The sequence below is a fragment of the Sander lucioperca genome, chromosome 3, assembly GCF_008315115.2.
Source record: "Sander lucioperca isolate FBNREF2018 chromosome 3, SLUC_FBN_1.2, whole genome shotgun sequence".
In the NCBI taxonomy this organism is placed as follows: Eukaryota; Metazoa; Chordata; class Actinopteri; order Perciformes; family Percidae; genus Sander; species Sander lucioperca.
In genome coordinates, this window is record NC_050175.1 from 45,510,174 (window position 1) to 45,531,088 (window position 20,915).

The 20,915-nt window shown below is 42.3% G+C and overlaps 1 protein-coding gene across 2 annotated transcripts in view; it reads left to right on the plus strand.

Moving 5' to 3' along the window:
- The first annotated feature begins 587 nt into the window (after positions 1-587).
- cdh8 (cadherin 8) overlaps positions 588-20,915 on the plus strand; it is a 109,476-nt gene continuing 89,148 nt past the window's right edge. The window contains exons 1-2 of one of the 2 annotated variants that reach the window (XM_031290697.2): positions 588-941; positions 3,030-3,549. In XM_031290697.2, the coding sequence (XP_031146557.1) occupies positions 3,292-3,549 (258 nt within the window). In that variant the 5' untranslated portion in view covers positions 588-941; positions 3,030-3,291. The remainder of the gene's footprint in view (positions 942-3,029; positions 3,550-20,915) is intronic. The other variant, XM_031290698.2, reaches the window with a different exon arrangement.

Consider the following 20,915-nt stretch of genomic DNA (forward strand, 5'->3'; position numbering starts at 1 on the left):
CTCTCTCTCTAACACTTACACACACAGGCACACACACACACACATTCTGCTATGCAATGATGAGCATGACCTTTCCACTAACCGTCTTAATAAGACCTGTGTAACACTTCCCATGCTCCTTGTCTTGTAATAATGTGGGCTTTAGTTTGTTTCCATGCACAGACACATGCATGTGTCAAGAATACAAATAAACTAAACCTTTACAACTGTCAGTCAGTTTGAGGGTTATGGGGAATGCAGTACGCCTAAATAGCTGGAATAGTTGTGCTTCCTGTTGCGCCAACAGGGACACAATGTGTTTGTCCATGTGTCCATTGCTCAGCCCTATCAAGTGACAGTGTAAATGAGCAGCCTCGGTGTCGTTTCACTAACCGCCTGGCCCTATTTCATTTCACTAATAACAGAGAGAAGTGAGGGACAAGTTATGCGTCGCAGCCGCAACAAAGAGAAGAGTTAGAATACAGAGGGGGAAGAAAATACAGAATGGTATGATTTTACCTGCACACACACACACACCTTTGTGATATCTACAGCTACAGTATAGCCGGCAATTTGAGACGATAACCTTTGCGCGTCAGTGGCTGGGCAGAGCGGCATGCGTTCATTTGTGCGCCTGTTGACCCGGCTCCTCATCAACCCAATGAGCGCCGTGGAGGGGAGGCTCTCTTCGCCGCCGTGCATCTCTCCTCTATCTCCTCCTCACTTTTCCAGTCGGCCAGCAAGCCTGTCGGAGCTCCTGCAACTACAACCCCAACACTGTCACTCCGCCTTGACAAACTGCAGGAAGGATTTCTAGCCTCTCCGCGTTTTTTGCTCATTTCCCCCATCCGCCTCGAATCAAACGCATTGGACTTTCTTTTGCGTATTTTCAAGGAGAGAAAAGAAAAATAAAAATAAACGGTGAAACGATGCAGCAGCGGAAAAGGATGCAAGTCTCACTAGTAAGTATAGCCCGCCACCATGATATATATGATCTATAAACATAAACAGGTATTACTGATTTACATTGGTGTTTAGTGGAGGGCTTTATGAGGACTTCTCATAGCTCCTTTCTCCATCGCCGGAGATACAGTGCATTTTCCCCCGGCACGGAGCGATAGAGCAAGTCTCCAAAAAAAGGTCTGCAACTTAGGCTACCTTCTTTATTCACATTTCCCTTGCCTCTGTCGCGGTATAAGTCGCACATATGATGCCTGTATATGCTTCATTTTCCGTAAATCGGACTGCCTGTGCGCTCTGGTGCCACATTTGATGCACTGAGGAGGGCTCATTGGAAACAATGTCTCCTCAAAGGGTAAAAACTTCAGAGAGAGGGCGAATTTGGGCAACCGGGATACGTGCTGCAGACTATCGCAGAGGCGTAAATGGCAAGTAGTTCAATCAAACTTTGTGGGTTAATTCGTAGTTTTATTTCTCAACCCGGGTGACTAGACATTGAGCCATGTATCCATGCTCCTGTGAGTGGACTACCTTGGACAGCTCCGCCGCTGCCGGCGCTCGGTTTGCGGCTGTAGCTGTCTGGACCGGCTGCTTTCTGACGGGGAGCTGTCCTTCCCCCGTGGTGCTGAAACCGCTTGCTTAGTCATAGTCACGCACCACAGTGACTTAAAATACAATAAAAAAAAGAAGGAAAAAGCAACATTTTTTATGTCAGCCATTTATGGTGAAATTTGGTATTTTAACAGGTTTATGTTCTCCTCTTCATATCTTTCCACTATTTTCCTTTTTTTTCTTTCTTTTTTAAATTAACCTGGTACTGCATCTTTTAGTCTCTGTGTTAGTGCCTATAGTTGGAGAATGTCACAGTAACTGTGATCACTCCACACTTTATGATAGCGCAGTTGGCTCCAGGTGGAATGCGTTACAGCTTATTGTCCTTGGAAATGCGTTCCTGGAAGCACACAGCATATGAGCACAGTGACATACTGTGTGTAGTAAAACTTTACCAGAACTAACAGTGACACTGTGCTACCTAAAAAGCAAGCCATCCGGGGCTGTGATAGCATGTCCACCTGCATCAGTTTTAGCTGAGGACAAGTCAAATCCAAGCCTTTGTGTCTGTGCTATTTCCCCCTCTGCTTTTGCATTCTGGTGAGCAATGCACATCAGTGTGTTGTACACTGAAGCGACTGAGCTGGTTAAATGCACGTCAAAGCTTAAACTGTTTTTTTTTTTTTTTTTTTATTAAAGGGCTTTACATTAGGCCAAATGCTTTCTTATTTTACAGCAGTGTCACTCTGTTGTATTTAATTAGCTTATTTCTTTTGTTTTATTGCAGTCTTTGTGTTAATAAAAATAGTTAATGTTAATTAGAAAAAGGGAAGTCCCAGTGTAATATTACACATTTGATTCAATGATTAAACACCTTCTCTAAATACCTTCACAATGATCTCATCTGGATTACTATGATATCAGCGAGCTGCAGCGCTGTTGACATTGTAGCGCTCACCTGCAGCCACCCACCGCTCTCTATCATCTGAAGCTTACACTCTTGCATACACTCGTCCATGGAGGTTTAGGGAATTTTATTGCAGCCTATGACACTATTTCACCCCGAATGTATTGCGAAAACATTAATCACAAGGAACATGTAATTGCTCAAAATCTTTCCAGGATAATCCCCAGAACAACAGATTAAAGCAAGGCAATCTGATGTTGTGGGCTGGATAGCCTCGGAGTACAGACATACCCATTTGTTGTTCCATTGTAGCAGCATGATATGAAAACAAGATTGGAATGAAGGGTCATGACTACGACAGATACATAATTTGTCATGATGAAGTGGCATATTGACTTCTTATACTGAAATGAGAATTTTTAATCAATTTCTAAAACATTTCTGCTTGCCTTAGAAACCGTTTTTTTGTTCTTCCCTTTCTCATTCTGCCTGTCTCGTCTGATTTGTTCAAATGTTTGTAATGTCTCTACGCTCTTATCCCTGCCTCCCTCTTTCTTCCCCACCTCCTCCTGACAACTCCTCCCAAGACTAAAAAGACAACTAACAAACAACTGTGATTGCTCCCTTCTAGGTCTCCCCCTCCGAATAATGCCAAATGGATGTTGTGCTGGGCTCCTCACTCCCTCACCAACTGCTATGGAGGCATGCCAAGCCATGCAAGTGACCTTTATCACGCCATGAATGCAAGCTCCGCCGTTCAAAGAGGACACAAGTAACCTTTTCTTGTTATCTAAGAAGGAGCTGTTGATCTGAAGAGAGAGGCGCTGGAAACAAGAGGCCGAGAGAGAAGAGACTCGTAAAACAATCAAACAAAACAAAAACACAACGACAGGATGCCAAAGAGGTCCGAGGAGATGCTGATGGATCTGTGGATGTCCTTGCTGCTGGTGTGGATTACTTGTGTTCCCTGCGTGTCTGCGACTCCTATCATAGGCCAGTCCAAAAGTACACAAACTGGTGGGTCCGCAGCGGTGGCGAGCGGTCCTGGCGAAGGACAAAGATTACTGAGCCGCGCCAAGAGAGGATGGGTTTGGAATCAAATGTTTGTGCTGGAAGAATTTTCTGGACCCGATCCAATTCTAGTTGGCAGGGTGAGTGCTGTGATTGTCAGCATTATATTAAGCTCTCTTATCGTGTGGAAACATTAATTCGGCCATTTGAATGCTCCCTCCGTATTTTTTTTTCCCTTCCCATGGGCAGCGGGAGGGTTTTGGTTGTCAAGGGGAAGCAGAGATATGGGGACAAGAGAGAGGGATGTGTAGAGGCAGGGAGGAAGAGGGCTGACGAAATGCTTTTGGAAATAATTAAACTCTCATCAAATAATGGTGGCAACATTTTATGCTGTGTTGGATGTCCTTGAAATCCGAGATACTGTGCAGCAGTCACAGATTGTTTCTTCCCTTCTTTTTAAACACAGTTGCTATTTCCACACAAAATATACACATGCACGAGAAAGTTTTTTTATTTTTAATTCTTTTTGTTTTAATTCCCCATTTCCACCCACATCCATTTATTCCTGTAAAGACCTGATTAAATTGGAATTGTGCATTACATAAGAGAGTTTATTTATTTATTTATTTTTTAGTTATAGTTAGTTTTTCCTTTCTATAATGAACAGAACTGCAGGCTAATCCTGCGGCTCTGGGCCACCTGCTCCCTGGCCTGTGTGGAAGTGTCAGGCAGGTTTTCAGGGGAGGGAAGGGAAGGCTGCTGGCCAGCCCGGCCAAAGCAGCTTGTTCACAGCTCATTGCTGGGACTCACCTGGGGAGAGTCAGCCTGGCAGCCAACGCTTGCTTCCCTCCCCCAGAATATCACCCAGCCTCTCTGGCACGAACAGGAATGCAGGCCATCGAGCATATTTGATCTTGTTCAGTAATAGCTTTTGCAAACAGTGTTGCGGTGCCTAATATTTGATAATTGGTGGGTATGCCTTTCTTGTTTATGACATATTGCCATTGTAGTGCATTGCAATATATGTTTTTTCAACCCCCTCAGAGCTGACAGCACTGAAGCAAAAAGCTGCTGTTGCACAAGAAAAAAATAAGCCACTTGTGATCCAAGTAAATACTTTTAACTTCACTTCCTCTTGTTTTTTTTACTTATTTTATCCCAAGCATTGTCATATGGCTGCATCAATTAACCATTCGCCACCATGTGGGATTTGCACCTGTGTTTTCTAAATACCGTACGAACACAGAAATGCTGTTAAGTGATGCATTAATTTTTCACGTGAGTCAATTAGGCAGCCTCTGTTGGATTCCACGATGGCTGCTCATCAGAATGCTGAAACAAACAAGTGCACACTCCGGGGCCACAGTGGCCGTCTGTGAGACTGGAATTTAAAGGTTAGATCTCAGCGGTGACATACTGAGTATCAAGGATTTCACATATCAACTAGATATATTCAGTATGTGTGGCTGTTTTACCCGAAAATGTTTCTTTAAAAAAATATAACACTTAATAACGACAAACGTGGATAAGAGATTCATAATTTCAAGCTCACACACAGGTTGTATATGAGGCTGTGTGCCTGCGAGGGTGAAATGCTCTTCGCATTGTCAACAGAGGATTGGTGACGCAAAATCAAGGTGTGTTACCAGTCGTGAAGGATGCTTTCTCTCAAGGCCTCGGTTAAGGCTTTGCAACAAACATGACTGTAGCATAGGTTTGTCATAGATATAGGCCTCTCCCTGTTGAAGGACATGCAGGGATTGGGCGCGGGCATGGGCAGGGGGGCTGCTCTGGATGAAGAAGAACTCGGCTTGCCTTTTTGCGAGGTGATGATGATGATGATGATGATGATGATGATGATGATGGGTTGCGTTCACTGCAAGGTTAAGTGCTCATGACTATGCCTGGCAGAGCTAAGATAAGTCCTATGTTAAACCAAGATGGCACTGTATTGGTTTAAGACGATAAATCTCTCTCTCCCTCTCAGTCCCCTTTTCTTCCCCTTTCTCTGTGTTTCTCACGCTTAATTAAAAAATGAATCAAATGGGCGGGAGGTGTGATTCAAATGGGTCACACGGCTCTCTGTGTACTTTGCACAATTTCCTTCCACTGCGTGCGAGACCGCCTGTGTCTGCGGTTGTGGGCCTATTATCAAGGAAGTCCAGGGCCAAAGATTGGACTCTTTCCATCCCATAGTTTTTTATTGCCGGTGCGCTCTGAGGTTTAATTATACGTGCATCCCCAATCTTGTGTCTGCGACCAGGCTCCCCTCAACTACACCGACACTGAGGAAGGAGAGTGAGAGATGGTGTTCTGCGAGAGGGATAGAGTGAGATTGTGCCATCGATTTTTAACGGTGTGTCATTCTCGGTGTTCGCTCTCAGCGGAGACGATTAGCATAAAAAAAGGCAGGGGAGGAGGGTAAGAGGAGGCGGAGGTGTGGGAGAGTGAGAAGGACGGCCACAAGGCGTGACAGCACCCTTCCCTTTTGCTGTTCTTCTCCAGCGCGTCGTTTTTCTTGACATTGTGATTCACTGAGCTCCGTGTTCGTCAGCCCCCGTCAGTCCCGTTGGCGTCGGGGAGCAGACATGCAGTACCTGTTAAAGTGAAGCAGGGGAGACAGCTGTGAAAGCTTGTTGCTCGGCTGTAGCTTAAAACGAACACGGTGTTGGAAGGGATTTTAGGATTACTCATCAGGAGCCAGGGACAGTTCAGAAATAACCCGTCATTAGGAATAGAAGTACGCAAATGGAGTGTTAAGGTAGATAGGCTCGAACGCATCACTCACACTCGGACTGAGCTTGGGGACGTGCGATTGCTCATTGTTGACGACGAGTGGGAGATATCACTTCAACGAGTAAAGACTCTCATGTAGGCCATTGGAAGGCAAGCAGAGGGTACTTTTAGGTAAAGCAGCTCTTGATTTACCATTGCACAGCCATGCTGGGAAAGTGTAGCCTGAGTTTTAAAATAAAATGGCAGTTCTTTTGTGTATATGGCTGTTGTACTCTTGTTGACAACCTTTCTTCACTCTGGCATGAGGCCTATCTGAACCCTAATGCAATCTCAGCCATGTTTCCCCACCATTTTGCCTCTTTGATCAAAGCCATTTCAATTATTCAAACAAACAAAGAAGCAGCTCATTTACACCAGGCCATTAAAGACAAAATATTGCCTTAGAACAAAAAGACAAACAGCAGACAAATTGCTGTGTTTGCATGAAAGAGAAATCTGAATTATTTTCTTTGTAGTGTGAGGCAGATTGATGGCAGCGCCGGGAAATCTAACGGCGTTAACTTTTCTCGACTCCTTTACTTCCCGCGTGATCATTTAGCATATCCTGTGTTAGGATTGATAATGATGGCCTCCAGTCTGCTGAATAGTAGCGCAGATGTGGTAAATTGACTGATCCCTCATCCCATTGTCCAACGCTTTTATCCACCACAGCATCCTATATGTGTTTTCGCACAAAGAGAATTGATAATCAACCATTAGTATTAATCAATTCAGGTTGAAGTGCAAGATTACAAGGACTGACAGTGGCTTTGATTATTGATTCAGCAAAGGAAACGGATATGTTGGGAAGGAAAAAAATACCTTTGTCTTTGTGTGTGTGTGTGTGTGTGTCTGTGGGAATGAAACACAAGTTTCATTCTTCCCAACACGCTGTTTGACAGGATTCCCAACAAGAAGGGCCACAGTAGCATCAGATCGGAGGTGTAATGGAAGTCCGCAGGGTGTTTGGCTTGAAGCAGAGGAGTTATTGTGTAATATAAGTGATGTTTGCATTGCCCTAAAAATTGAAGACCTTTTTCAAGTAGTGACTTGTCTGAAATATTTTAATCCGTCTTTCTTGTTTTCCCCTTTCGAGGTGCTTTCAGGTGAAACTGACAAGAGCTTGGATTCATTGGTTCATAGGGTTCATAAGGTGCCCTTAATATTTATTGATTTATTAAATGATTTATTTACTGAATGGTGTATCTGTTCACCATGATACAAGTTAAGATTGCAGTAACTTTTCTTTTGTCTGTTTACCACCTGGACATCAGTAAACCATCTTTATGTTGGATGTTTTTTCCCCAAATTCAATTCAGAACTTTTTGTAGCTTTTGTTGCTCTCTGCACTTTGGACTGCCAGAACAAGATGTCTATAAATACTGATGGGAGCTACTTCTGCTCCGCTGGATTACCTCTCTCTCTCTCTCTCTCTCTCTCTCTCTCTCTCTCTCTCTCTCTGTCCCCCACCTCTCTCCTTCTCTGTGACGGGGTGATTATGGAGAGACTGACTCTTGAGCCCAAGTAAGCTTGCCTCCAGGGCCGATGGGGTGTGGTACAATGACATTGGTAGAGTTTCTTTGCTTTGGCATTGCGAGGCAGCGAGGCAAAGCTAAAGGAGATTGAGTCCTGAATGCAGCTGCCAAACGCCCCAGCTTTCTTGACCGAGTCGTGCCAATGCGGCCTCTGATCAGCGAGGATCCCCCACCTTAATCTGCATTTACCCCGGCTCCAACAATTGAGGCACAATGAACAATCTGGACAATCTGGCTCTGCCTTTGATTGATGGATGAGGAGTGGGAGTTAACGAGAATATTAGCCGAATTATTGCCAGTGATTGATAGCCATTACGACACATAAATTATAAGCATTGGCTCGGATATAATACATTCTGAAATATAGCCCAAATTAGACACAGGTTCCAGTGCCATAGTGAGAGGATTGAATCCAAAAAAGCTGTCATTAAATCCATATTTGTTGGACTTCATTTCATTCCATTTGGGTTCTCACACCCACAACAGCCCCTGGAATACAGCTCTGTAATCTCTCTCCAGGCAGCACCACAAAGACCCGTATTGAGCTGCAGTCTAGCAGCAGCTCCTCTGTCTCTCAGTCCTTAGATCTCCATCCCCTCCTCTTGTGTAATTTAAAAGAAAAAAACATGCTAACATCCCTCTACCTCCTTTGCCTGCTCTGTGACGGCGCTCCTCTCTTTCCCTGAGGCTCACCTGTACAGTTTATCACTAATGCCGGCAGGGCCATTATATCAATGGGCCATGGTCACAGTCTCCCTCTTCCTTTCCAATCTCTCCCACTGTCTGTCCCTCCCGGTCTGTAATAAAACACTGGGCCCAGCGGTGGCTCTGATAGAGCTGTGGGATCACATTAGTGCTGCCCTCGAAAAGCTTGACAGGTTGTCTATGGCTTTGTGTCGTCATCCTGGTTCCCATTAACAAGCTGTGTATGTGCATGTGCATGTGTGTGTCGTACAGTAGTCCATTCGGGAGTGTTATGGACTAAAATGAGATGAGCAGACAAAGGCTTGGATGGAGTATATTTAGACATAAGGGTTATATGTGCTCCAGCAAATATGTCCATGGAGCTTCATAGCTGTTGTAGCTTTGCAAACATTTGCTGGGGTGTCAGCAGAGTCATATTCATGAAAGATTTCTCTCTAAACTGCTCTCTATGTGTTTTGAGAAGACACTGCAGTCTGAATTCTGTGGTATTTCCATTTTACTGTTGACCTCGTCCTCACTGGCATTATTACTTTTTGAAGCAAACATTTCGCCATTGTCTGTATCTTAAATGTTATTGCCGAGTCATTTTACCAGCCTGTCAGTGCTCATTTAATAGAAAGTGCGGTAACATATAAGCATATGACTGACATGACTGTCATAACCATCTCATGAACACCTCTCATGAACATGAATGAGTCTTAGTGAATGTTTATGACTGTTGTCATTAAGTGTCATTCGTCTCATCGCTTTTCTTGTGGTCAAGGGAATAATTCATGACACCGTTATAAAAGCATTTGACAGTGTAATCAAACTTTATGAAATCTTTACGACAAGTCTCAATTGTAATCAAACTTTATGACATCTTTACGACAAGTCTCAATTGTAATCAACCTTTATGACATCTTTACAACAAGTCCAGATTGTTTCACTTTACTTGAGGTCAAGGAAAAATATTCTTGTCACAAGTATAATGGTCTCATGACAGCCAATGTAAAAACCAACCGTGTAATGATTTCTTAAAATTTGATAATTAGGCCTGCTATGACATATTCATGATGGGATATGTAGTCTAGGTTAATCTAAATTTGTCGTTACAAAGACATTGACAAGTTATATTGTCTTGCTTAATGTCAAGTTGTCATAACACAAACATCTCAAACAATGCTAACTTTGCATCAAAAGTGTCATAATTTAACGATTGACACAACAACAATCATAAAGACTGCTTCATGTTCATGTCATGGGCCATGTCATGGTTATGAAGGTGTCATGTCAGTCTTATGCACACCCCACTCTGTAGAGTATTTTCAAATTGTGCCAATGGCATGATGTGTCATTTTTGAATTATCACTCATTCTGTTTCCCTCGTGATGTCTTTCTAAACACACCCACAACGATAACCACGGAGCATACACAGCTCACAGTGCCCTGTCTCTCCTCTCACATGTGCCGAGTGACTGCTGTGCATTAACTCACATATTGCATTGCCATAAGGGAGCTGAAATCATGTTTCAGTTCAGTGTATCACAAGGAGGCACATGACGCGTCTCTCTCTTGTGTACATGCATCAGCTGCAATTATAATTTAACAGGAAAGCACATCCATTCACATGGTTTCAGAGTCCCTGAGCAAAATAACAAGCTTGCTGCTATCACTCACATCTGTGGCTCAGCGTGATTAAATCCATGTTGTACGGTGAGTAGCTCAAGCGGGGGCCACTTTCCTCAGCTTCTACAGCAGTGCTAATTCATAGCAAATGGCCCCTTTATGGTTTCACCTTGGACTGCGTCGCCGCGATTAGCTCTCTCCCATGTCAGTGTTTGTCAGTCAACGGTGTCAAACTCTTCCAGTGGAAATCCAGAAAAGCCCTCTCTTCTAATTAAGTCCAACAATCCCCCACCACAGCCCGCTTTTAACAGCTCTCCCTCCCCTCTCCTCTCCTCCTGCCTCCCTCACACTCCCTGGCTCACCGAGCTTGGCCTGGGATGGCTGTGCGGAGGTGGAGCGCTTAGCAGGCTAAATCATCTGGCACTCCGCCTTGAACTTTGCTCTAACTAATTTATAGGAATTAAAGTGGTTCACCTCAAACACTTGGCTCGTGTGCCGCTTTGGCTAAATTAGTCTGGTTTCTTTTCAAAATAGGGGATTTAGCTTTGTTTGAATTATATCATTCTCAAAGCATCAAGAGATACATTTGCAATTTAATAGGCTTAAGCCACTTGGCCTTTGTCTTGCGCTGACATTTAAATGATTGCTGATTTGTTAAACAAATCGCCGGCCCGGTGCATTGAAAACAGGCGGCAATAGGCGACTAAATTAAGGCAGCATTAGAGAGCGTGATGTTGGACATTCTGCTTACTTATGAATCTGTGCTGTGTTTTGCAGTCAAAACATTGGCCAAGCATCAGTAGCAGTAAATGAGGTTACAATTATTCAAATCTGATTATTCAAATCAAAAGATTATGATTATCTGAAACCTGCTAATTGGCCCTTGCCTCTGACACAGTAGTTGTGGGCATAAGCCACTGCAGCAGCAGCAGCAGCAGCGGTAGGAGCTAAAGATTCCTGCTCCCTGTGCCAGTGTGCTCTTGTGGGCTCAATGTTTGGCTCCAGTCCCCAGGCAGCTCCTCTCCTATGGATAGAGCCCAGCGTATGTGAAATGCAGCAGGCGGATGCAGGCGGCTTATCCCTGCGCCTCTGCTCCCATACACATCCCATCAGCCAAACTGGGACTGCCAGAGTAATCTTGTTAAGAATGGATGTTGTTATTGTGCAACTGGATGTGCATTTTTGCTTCACGGTTAGCTGGGAGCACACGTGGGCTGGAGCAGCAGAGACAATGGGGAGGGAGTTTTGGATTGGTGGGGTGAGTGCCTATTTCTGGCACTTAAAAGATGACAGTCCTTAACGCTCTTCCTCCGCCTCTTTATTTTCCCTCCTCACTCCTTCCCCAGCTCCTTCCTCACCCGCCTCATAGAACATAATAACAACAAAGCGGCCTCAGTAAACAGTGGATGTGACATTTACTTGAAGATCGGTGTCTTCACCTATAACAGGTATTAAAGATGATGATTATTATCACTGCTGAGTAGAAGGCAGGAGGTGGCTCACCTCAATCACTGACGTGACAATAAAAAACACACACACACACACACACACACACACACACACACACACACACACACACACACACACACTTCCCTCCCTGCAAACGCTCCTAACTCTGGTATCTGGGTGCCAACAGACTGTGGCTTTGACCTTTCTCACAAATGAATTATTTCAGTTTAATGATCCCTTCTGCAGAAAGAACAAAAAGATAGCTGAAATAATAGCCACGGAAGGAGAGGTGGGAACGTAAAAGGGCAGCACACACCGCCCCCCCCATACTTTATTCTCCAACCTTACTTCCACTCTACCTGTGAAGACACCTGTATCCCTCTAATAATGCCTCTTCCTGCTGTTTGTGTTTCCAAGGTGCATGTGATACATCTAGCCTGAACCGTAGAAATGAACTGACTTCAAGATAATAATAAAAAAAACACCCTGGATGTAACAAGCAGGTGGTGATGATGGAAACACACTTCTTTGTTTGTGTGTGAAAGTGACACTTTGGATGCTTTTTTCCTTTCCTCCTCCAATGTTTGATTAATTCTTCTTTTTTTTCTGTCAGATCAGAAAAAGGGATGGGACGTAAAGGGGGGAGTAGATGCATGAAAAATTCACAACGTTATAATATAAAATCCAGATGAATCATAAATGCTTAATGGGAATCAGGGCCGAGCGTGCTGGATGTTAAAATTGTTCTCAAAGATTCCTGGGTGTATGTGCTTTGTCTGCCAGCGCCGCGTGCACAAAGAGGAACACTGCATGTTACGTCGCCTCTCTCAGCTGCTCCATCTCTCTCGATGGCAACGAAATGAGGTGTTGAGGGACAGTGAATAGAGAATGCCAGAAACATGTGAAAAGCTTTTAGAGGGTAGAGGCCGTCTGTTATCGAAGTCTGGCTAATTACCTCTATCCTAGCCGCAACTGACTGTTGTTGTGCTTGTGGATTGGACATGCACCGTCTATCTGATGAAATATTAACAAATCTTTGCTAACACCCGGTCTTCTCTATTGTGTTTTTAATGAAAGGCAGAGATCCAAGAAAAACTTCTGCTATTATGAATAATAGAACATCCAATTAGTGTAACATCGTCGCAGATGAGTTTGATGAAAGACCGGACTGGTGTAATGTTGGAGGAGTGTGAACATTTAGTTAAGTTATCAAAGTGTTTGAATGTGGTAGGGCGGTGGAGGTTGATTGCTTATGACGCGCTGACAACCTCAAAATTAACTGCTTTGGAGTGCTTATATTAAGAATTACAAACAAGGAAGTTGAACTGAAGTTTGGATTGTACTTATTGTGTAAGGAAATGTAAAAACTATGATGCAGATTTTTCAGTTTTTCTAAATAGGGTCAAATCAGAAAAGTAACAAACTAGCTTGCCTTTACAAAGTGGAAGCCTAGCTTGCAAACATGTTATATGATCACATGCTTACATGTAGTACATGCTTACATGTAGTACACTGTATACACAATTTACTCACTTGTGTAGTGCGTACATTTAAATAGGGTTGTGTTGTCTGAAATTGCGCACGGCCGATATGCACTGACCGGAAAATACCACTTCTGTTTAATGATAAAATGCAATTGATTATGCGGCACGTTTTCTTAAAAAATGCAATGGAATATGCGGGAAATTTATGCAATTTTATGCGATGAAATTGCGGGAACTTGCAAAAACTGCGGTTTCATCATGGCTTCATCGCGGGGTTTGCAGCTTTTCGATGATGTTCACGTTGCGTAATTACATCACTTCATAACATTCCCATGGCAACAGGGGAAAATGGCTGCTTTTGTGTGAAGTAAACGCAACATTTTTCAACTTTCTGCTAAGATTTATGGGACTTTTTTGCAACAAAAATGCGGGGATTATGAAATCATGCAAGCCCCGCATTTTTTGCGCGGAAATCGGCAATGTATGCGGCGAAAGTGCGGCGTATTTGAAAAAATGCGGCTCCCGCATAAATATGCGGACTTTGGCTGATTATGCATTGAATTATGCGATCGCATAATTGCGTTTTTCTGGAGGGACCGGATTGTTATCTCACTAACTGACAGCAGTATAGTGGTACTTATCGAAAACATTTTGCATAGTTTGTGTTTTGTCGTTTCAATAATAACCGCTGCACCTTCCTTCACTAGTTGGAAAATACGTTGCTGGTCCCGTAGCTTCTGTTCCTTAGCAAAGATGGCGACCGTTGGGTGCGAGTAGTGTCCAGCGTTCCACACTCAACATTTTGACCGCTTTGAGTGCAGCATCTGGGTACTCGTAGTGCACTGCACTGTCAGTGTGAATGCACTATGTACTTAAAATAGCAAGTGTAAGTACAGAGGTGCACAATTTTTAGTTGCATTAGTGTTGTGTTCATCCCACATTATGCAGTGGATGGGGTTTAGCTAGTGTTAGCTGTTTCTTTTGACTGAACACAGCGATGAGTTGTCCTGTAACCTCAACACTCTGCATGTTATTCAGTGATTGAAGTATTATACGCAGTAACGTACAGAGTGCTCAAAGTACAGATGGGGCCGAGCAACGGCTAACCATGTCAGCCGACGAGCTGTTTAACTGTATGTGTGACACTTGGAATTACAGTAAAGTGATAAGAAATTATTTTTACTGCTCACCCACACAGAATTTGCACCAATCAAATTACAGTACTGAGACTCAGAAACAAAAATCCACACCCACTGGAGAACACTATTGCACTTTTTCTGCCGCCACAGAAGAATATATACTGTAAAACTTTAATTTCCTCTTCTTTAGTTACAATTTTGACCAAGTAAGTACACAAGTCAAGTCACAAATAATATACGGTGTGTGCAAGAAAAAAGGGTAACACTTTACTTGAAGGTATCGACATAATCGTGACATGACACTGTCATAACTATGACATGACACTGTCATGAACGTGTCATAAACGTTATAAACACGGCATAAACGTCTTGAGTATGACAACTTGACATTAGTCAAAGTGACATTACCAGAAGTTGTCTTGGTCATGACAAGTTGACATTCAATTTGTTTGGGATGTCTTTGTAATGACAACTTGACATTAACCAGGATGACATTACCATGTCATCCTGGTTAACGTCAAGTTGTCTTAATAAGGACACTCCAAAGAAATGTAATGTCAAGTTGTCATGACAAATACATCTTCTGGTAATGTCATCCTGGTTAATGTCAAGTTGTCATTACAAAGACATCCCAAACAAATTTAATGTCAACTTGTCATGACCAAGACAACTTCTGGTAATGTCACTTTGATTAATGTCAAGTTTTCATAATCAAGACAACCCAAACAATGTCAACATAAAACCGAATGACACTTAATGACAGAAGTCATAAACGTTTATGACTTGGTTATAACGTTTATGACACGTTCATGACAGTGTCATGTCATAGTTATGACAGTGTCATGTCATGATTATGTCGATACCTTCAAGTAAAGTGTTACCGAAAAAAGAATTAGAATTTTACTTAAACTTTTTTTTTGTTATTGTACAGACTTTTTGTAGGAAAGTGAAAGTAAGATTACATTCAATACATCTTTAAATAGAACATTTCGTACAAAAATACAGAATTACAACAAAGACAAAGCAAAAAAACACAAGATAACTTAATTTCCCCCATTCCCTTTCCATTCCTCAACCTACTACTCTTACTCATTCAACCCACTAAAGAGATACATCAGTGCATATATGTATTCTACAACTTTTACTGTGACTATAAATCAATGTAATAATTATATGTAAACACATGAACAACGTTGTCATAATCAGAGCTATCCATAAGCTTATCCTGCTCAGGGTCACAGGAGGCTTGCACCTATCCCATCATGCACTGGGCATGAGGCGGGGTACACCTTCAAAGGCTGCCAATCTATCACAGGGCTCAGCACACATTCACACTCACATTCACACCTACAGGCAATTTAGAATTTCTAGTTCACCAGTTAACATGCAGCACCACTGTGCTGCCTTTATTTATTCATGTTGTTATGGGGTAGTATTTTTTGTCTTAATATACAATAAATAGTGCTGAATGACAGTTAAGATCAAATAAAAGCTTGATTTGCTATTCACTGGTGCCATTAAGAATGCCAGTTAAGTAATGCATTGAACTGAAAATCCAAAAATACAACATTGTCAACAATATTATCCTTTGAGGGAATTCTTCTTTCAGTACTAAGCAGTGAGAACAAGAAGTGCAAAGATACTTTAAATTTCACAAAAAACGAGGAGTGCTGTGCCTTGGAGGGGGAACCCCCTCCAAGTCTCCCGAGATGACTCTCCTCGCCTCTAAGAAAAGGGAACACTGCCAAGTGGCACGGTGCCCTTTTATGTTACTTTCTGTGTTTTTTTCTGCGTCATGACGCCGCCGCATCGCTGCTGTTAGCTGATGAAGACGAGGAGCAGCTGTGGTGAGGCAGCAATATTTTAATAGCTCCACAGATCTTTCAATGGTTTGTCACCGGGGGAAACGACCTGGGCCAACCCCAACACCATTGTAGCCTCCATCTGGATGGAAGCAGTCACACAGGTCCTCATTTTCCTCCATCTCAATCTGTGCAGCACTCCCAGTGTTTACAGCCGGCGCCCGCTTGGATCACCACTTGCCAAGATATGGAATGTTTATCAGTGTCTCTCTGTGCACACAGTAACACACCGGCACATTCACACAGATGCACATGCAAACACAAACACACACATTGTGTCTCATTGAGTGGCCAGATAAGAAAACATGACATTATCTTTTCGGTGTGTCTGGTGTACCTGTGTGTTGGTTTGTGTGTGTGTGTGTGTGTGTGTGTGTGTGTGTGTGTGTGTGCACCCATGTGTCCACACAATGTGTGTGAAGTCAAAATGCTAATGTCATATCTGCCTTGATGACCTTTTCTTCTTTGTTGATGCCTGGTGTTTTTTTGTAAATACCGTGCTGATATCCTGGGATGTGTAATTACTGCACCGCATCAACACGATGCCTCTTTATTAGTTTTCTGACAATGGCCTTCCTAGTCACCGCTGAGTGTGTGTGTGTGTATGTGTATGTGTGTGTGTGTGTGTGTGTGTGTGTATATGTGTGTGTGAGGCTTTTCTCTCTCTCTTTTTCATTCTTTATTGCAAGACAAGTGCAATGACAAATGACAAAATACATACTGTACATACCAGGGGTACCAGGGGTTAAGGGGTAAATAAATTATGAAAAAAAGAGAAAAGAAAAAATATATAAATATATAAAAATTCATGCAATTAAGAAATCCACATATACCAAGAGTCTTTAAGGCTTTAGGGTTTGTAGAGTGATGAATAGTTTGTATGTATTGTTGCATTTCATTCATAAGAACTTTAAATAGAGATTTTCTGTTAGGGAATTTACTTTTGTGAATGTGAAATGTTGCTAAGATAATACAAATATTTATAATATATATGATATTGGATTTTTTTGTTCTAAAATGCAGACATCATAAAAAAAACAAAAAGCACATCTCTGTACTGTCCTGTTTACACAGCTGAATCCTACATCACTAGTCATTAAAGCATCTGCTGCTGCTGCTCACACACACACACACACACACACACACACACCTGCTAAAGACAATGGGTCATGTTGCTTCTATTTATGTCAGTTTAGCTCAACAATAGTCATAATATCCATACTATTCCATGTATTATCCAGTTTTTCATCTCCGGGAGCTCCTTAGAAATGATCTAAGGGGATTCATAAATAGATCATATATCCATGTTACACAGAGATTGAAAAAAGGAATGGAGGGATTGAAAAAAGGATGGAGGGATTTAACTGAAGAGATACCTCAGTGCGCTGTATTACTACAACAAATACCGCACAATATGTGTGAGAACATTTACAATGCAAAAACATGAGCGGGATTCCTGCCTTTGTTGCATCACCAGCGTGGAGGGAAAAAAGCATGTCAGAAGTGTGTCTGTGCATACGTAATGGGATCCTACTCTGCACCAGCTCTGCGTTTGTCGATAAGGATCATACTCCCCAGGTTCGACTCCGGGGATTAGGGCAGAGGCCGTTTGATCTTGGTGGTTTAGCATAAATATCGCAAGTCTCCCGAATCCTGAAGCAAAGGAGCTGAGTTAGCTAATTGGGCGGTGCTGCTGCATGCTGGGATGGACACATTGTAGCTTCATGTAGAGACCTCAAGATGCCTTTGACAACGCCACAATTACGGTAAAGTCAGAGTGCTGTGTTAATGATGCTTCTAGAGTGGAGGAGAGTAGAGACGTGTTTCGAGTCATGCAGCTATTGACACACTGTCGCCATGCTTTCAAATAGAAGAAACACACACACACACACTGAATAATGTGTACACAAATAGCAACTTAATCCCAATCGCAGCAGGCAATCAGACAGGAAACTAAATGTGTCCATCATCAAATGGCAGCCGTGGTCAGCCTCGGCGTATGAAAGTGGATCCTGAAAGGCTCCGGATCTGCGCTCAGGATCCCCTCGCATCTACATCGGATCCACATGCATCTAAGCAGCCGACGCAGCAAAAGCAGAGAGGGGTGTGCCAGTTACAGAACATAATTGCTACTAATGACCATTAGGAGTTTGGTTTTCATCCTCCAGGGGCCGTAGAAAAGGCCTTGCGTCTTATCAGTTGATTAGAAGCAAATAGACAGGGCCGGATCCTGCATATTAAGTAAACAGGGGGCTAAAATGGTGTTACTCTATCAGGGGAAAGCCTAATGGAGTGGCGGGGAGCTCATCCTCTGCTAATGCCTGAGTTCTAACAAATGGACAACTGCTCACAAACCAAGCAACTCGTCAAATATTGGTCTCATTCTTTCTCCCGCCAGTTGAAGTTATATCTGTACAAAACAAAAACAAGAAAGAAAATTGTTCCATCGGCTTGGGGTTTGGGCTCAGTTTACTTTCCTGCTCAGAACAGCAAAATGCTGTAGACCTTTGTGCTGCTCTGTAGTAAAGGCACTTATGCTTTTCCAGCAGCAGTGCTGGCATCCAACTGTCAGCGATGGCAGCAAAGTTGTTTTTCCCTCTCGGTGGATTAATTTGCATTATGCAAATAAACAATTGATATAGATCTTCTCCCCTCCGATGAACATTTTGCACAGGAATTTGCCAAGGAAGTAATTTCTTATTGATAGAATGATATTACACAGGAAATTGTTGTATGAAATGGCAAACTCATCTCATTTAAATGTTGGCGAAAAAATAAAAAGAATTATAATAATAAAATTGGAAATCAGGAGTTAAATGGACATGAGTTATGGAGCCTTGCACTCGTCACAGTTGTTCTCGCCGCGCTCTCTTCTCCGCCACCTGTGGTTGCACTCTGGGCTTGTGGCTTTGCATTTTAATTCATTCCAAACATTATTAAGGTTACAAATTCATTGTCTCGCTCCACTGCACTACGCGATGTAGTGGAGCTGCAGGAATATCAGCAGTTATACACAGGGCTGTAGTACTTGACTCAAGACGCTTTTCTGTTGTCTCGGACTCGTCTTGGACCTGTTGGTGTTTGGACTCGGACTTGTCTCGGACTCGGGCATTGGAATCACCAAATATTCTAGTTGGTGTCCACCGAGTCCATCACTATATTCTTTAGTCCTAGAGTAACTTCCTCCTTCAAAACAACACCATTGACGAAGCGGGCTTGTTCAGAAAACAGTTATTAGTTTAATTAAAAATCCATCTAGAACAGGCGATGTGATTGGTCGCCTGGTATACGCCTGGCTGCATCATATACCTCAATCATCAGGTATCAATCCTTTTCATTTAGACGCAGACACAATGTCAGCGAACACTTTGTACTCTGGATTCTTTAGGACAGGTAATAAGTTCAAGAATGGGAACATTTCCATTTTATATTTTAAATAAATAATATGGCCTAATTTGATCCTGTAGTGTGTTACTCTGCACTTGCTTTTTGATTATCACAAATAATAAAGCAAAATGATCTTAAAGTAGAAGTTATACTGTCTTTCACATCACTTCAATTATGAACAGGTACTGTAAATGAGTGTTGTTGAAGAAGATTCTTTTTTTTTTTGTCTCGTTACTGACTGTCTCTTATTGGACTGGGTCTTGACTTGGACTCACACTTTTTTGGACTCGACTAGTCCTGATCTTGGACTTGTCTTGGACTCGACAAAGGTGGACTTGTCTACAGCCCTGGTTATCCATATTGTCAGGAAATATGTGTGCTGCGTTTGTGTAACCTGCATGTCACATTGTGTTGTGACCAACGATAAAGCTTTTTTTTTATTTATTTTTTTACATGGTGAAACCGAAGAGCAACAGCAATATATTGCAGACTGGAAAAGGTGCCTTTTCAACGTTATTTGTATTTAGATGGACACCGAGTTTTAAGTTTTACTTGTGCTCAGTTTGTGTCAACAAAAAATTGCCTCTGTTGAATTATAAATCAAAGGCTGGATTCAAAAACTGTTTAAATGCATTTCATGTTTTGTTATTTTTCATATATCATTTCAAAGCCCGTTTTCAGCCCGGTGCTAAGGCAACATCAAAGCAACCAGAAACATGCAGCACTTCAACACTGTGGCCTCTGCTAACCTTGAGAAAAAATTACCAAGTCACCCAAGTCAATAAATCAAATAATATCAGTCCAGCAGGATCAGTCGCAGAAACATTAGACTCAGTTTGAACTATTTAATTCATAATGACCACACAGTTATATTTCCTTTTGTCTATGTCCACCAAAAGATATATATATATATATATATATATATATATATATATATATATATATATATATATATATATATATATATATAATAATACCTGTGTGTTAGCTTCTGCCCCATTCGTGCTCTAATATCGAGCATATCCAGAGATCGGCACCTGGAGGAAAACTGAAAAGGGAAAGGGGAAAAAAAAAGAGTGTGCAGCTGCATTTTCTTCCTCAGTAATCGAATCCCTCAAAAGGGGTCCATTTTTCTTCATCTCCCCAGGTCCACAGGACCTTTAAACAGAGCAAGGCACCAAAAAAAGGCGCCATACAACACAATTATAATTCCAATATAGTCTTGTAAAGAAAATGTAAACAGATAGCCAGGCTGCAAAGCTGCCCCCATTTTCCCAGAAGACTGGTAATAAAGTAGAAAAGATGTAATACTGGAAGAGGCTTTTTACCCCCTGTCCTTTTCTCACTCCAGAAATTGAAAAGTGTGGCGCTCTGCAACAACACTGGTAAAAGAAGGGTTGCTCTGAGATTCATGAGCGATTTTAAAGGGGAAAAAGAGGAGGGGTAGATTTAACCAGAGGCGTTAATGCGGTTTTTTAGATGAACCCAATTGCACAAGTATTGACAAGAATTAATGGTAGTCTGCATTGCTGGTCGAGCCTCTTTTTCCAGTACTGCTGTGC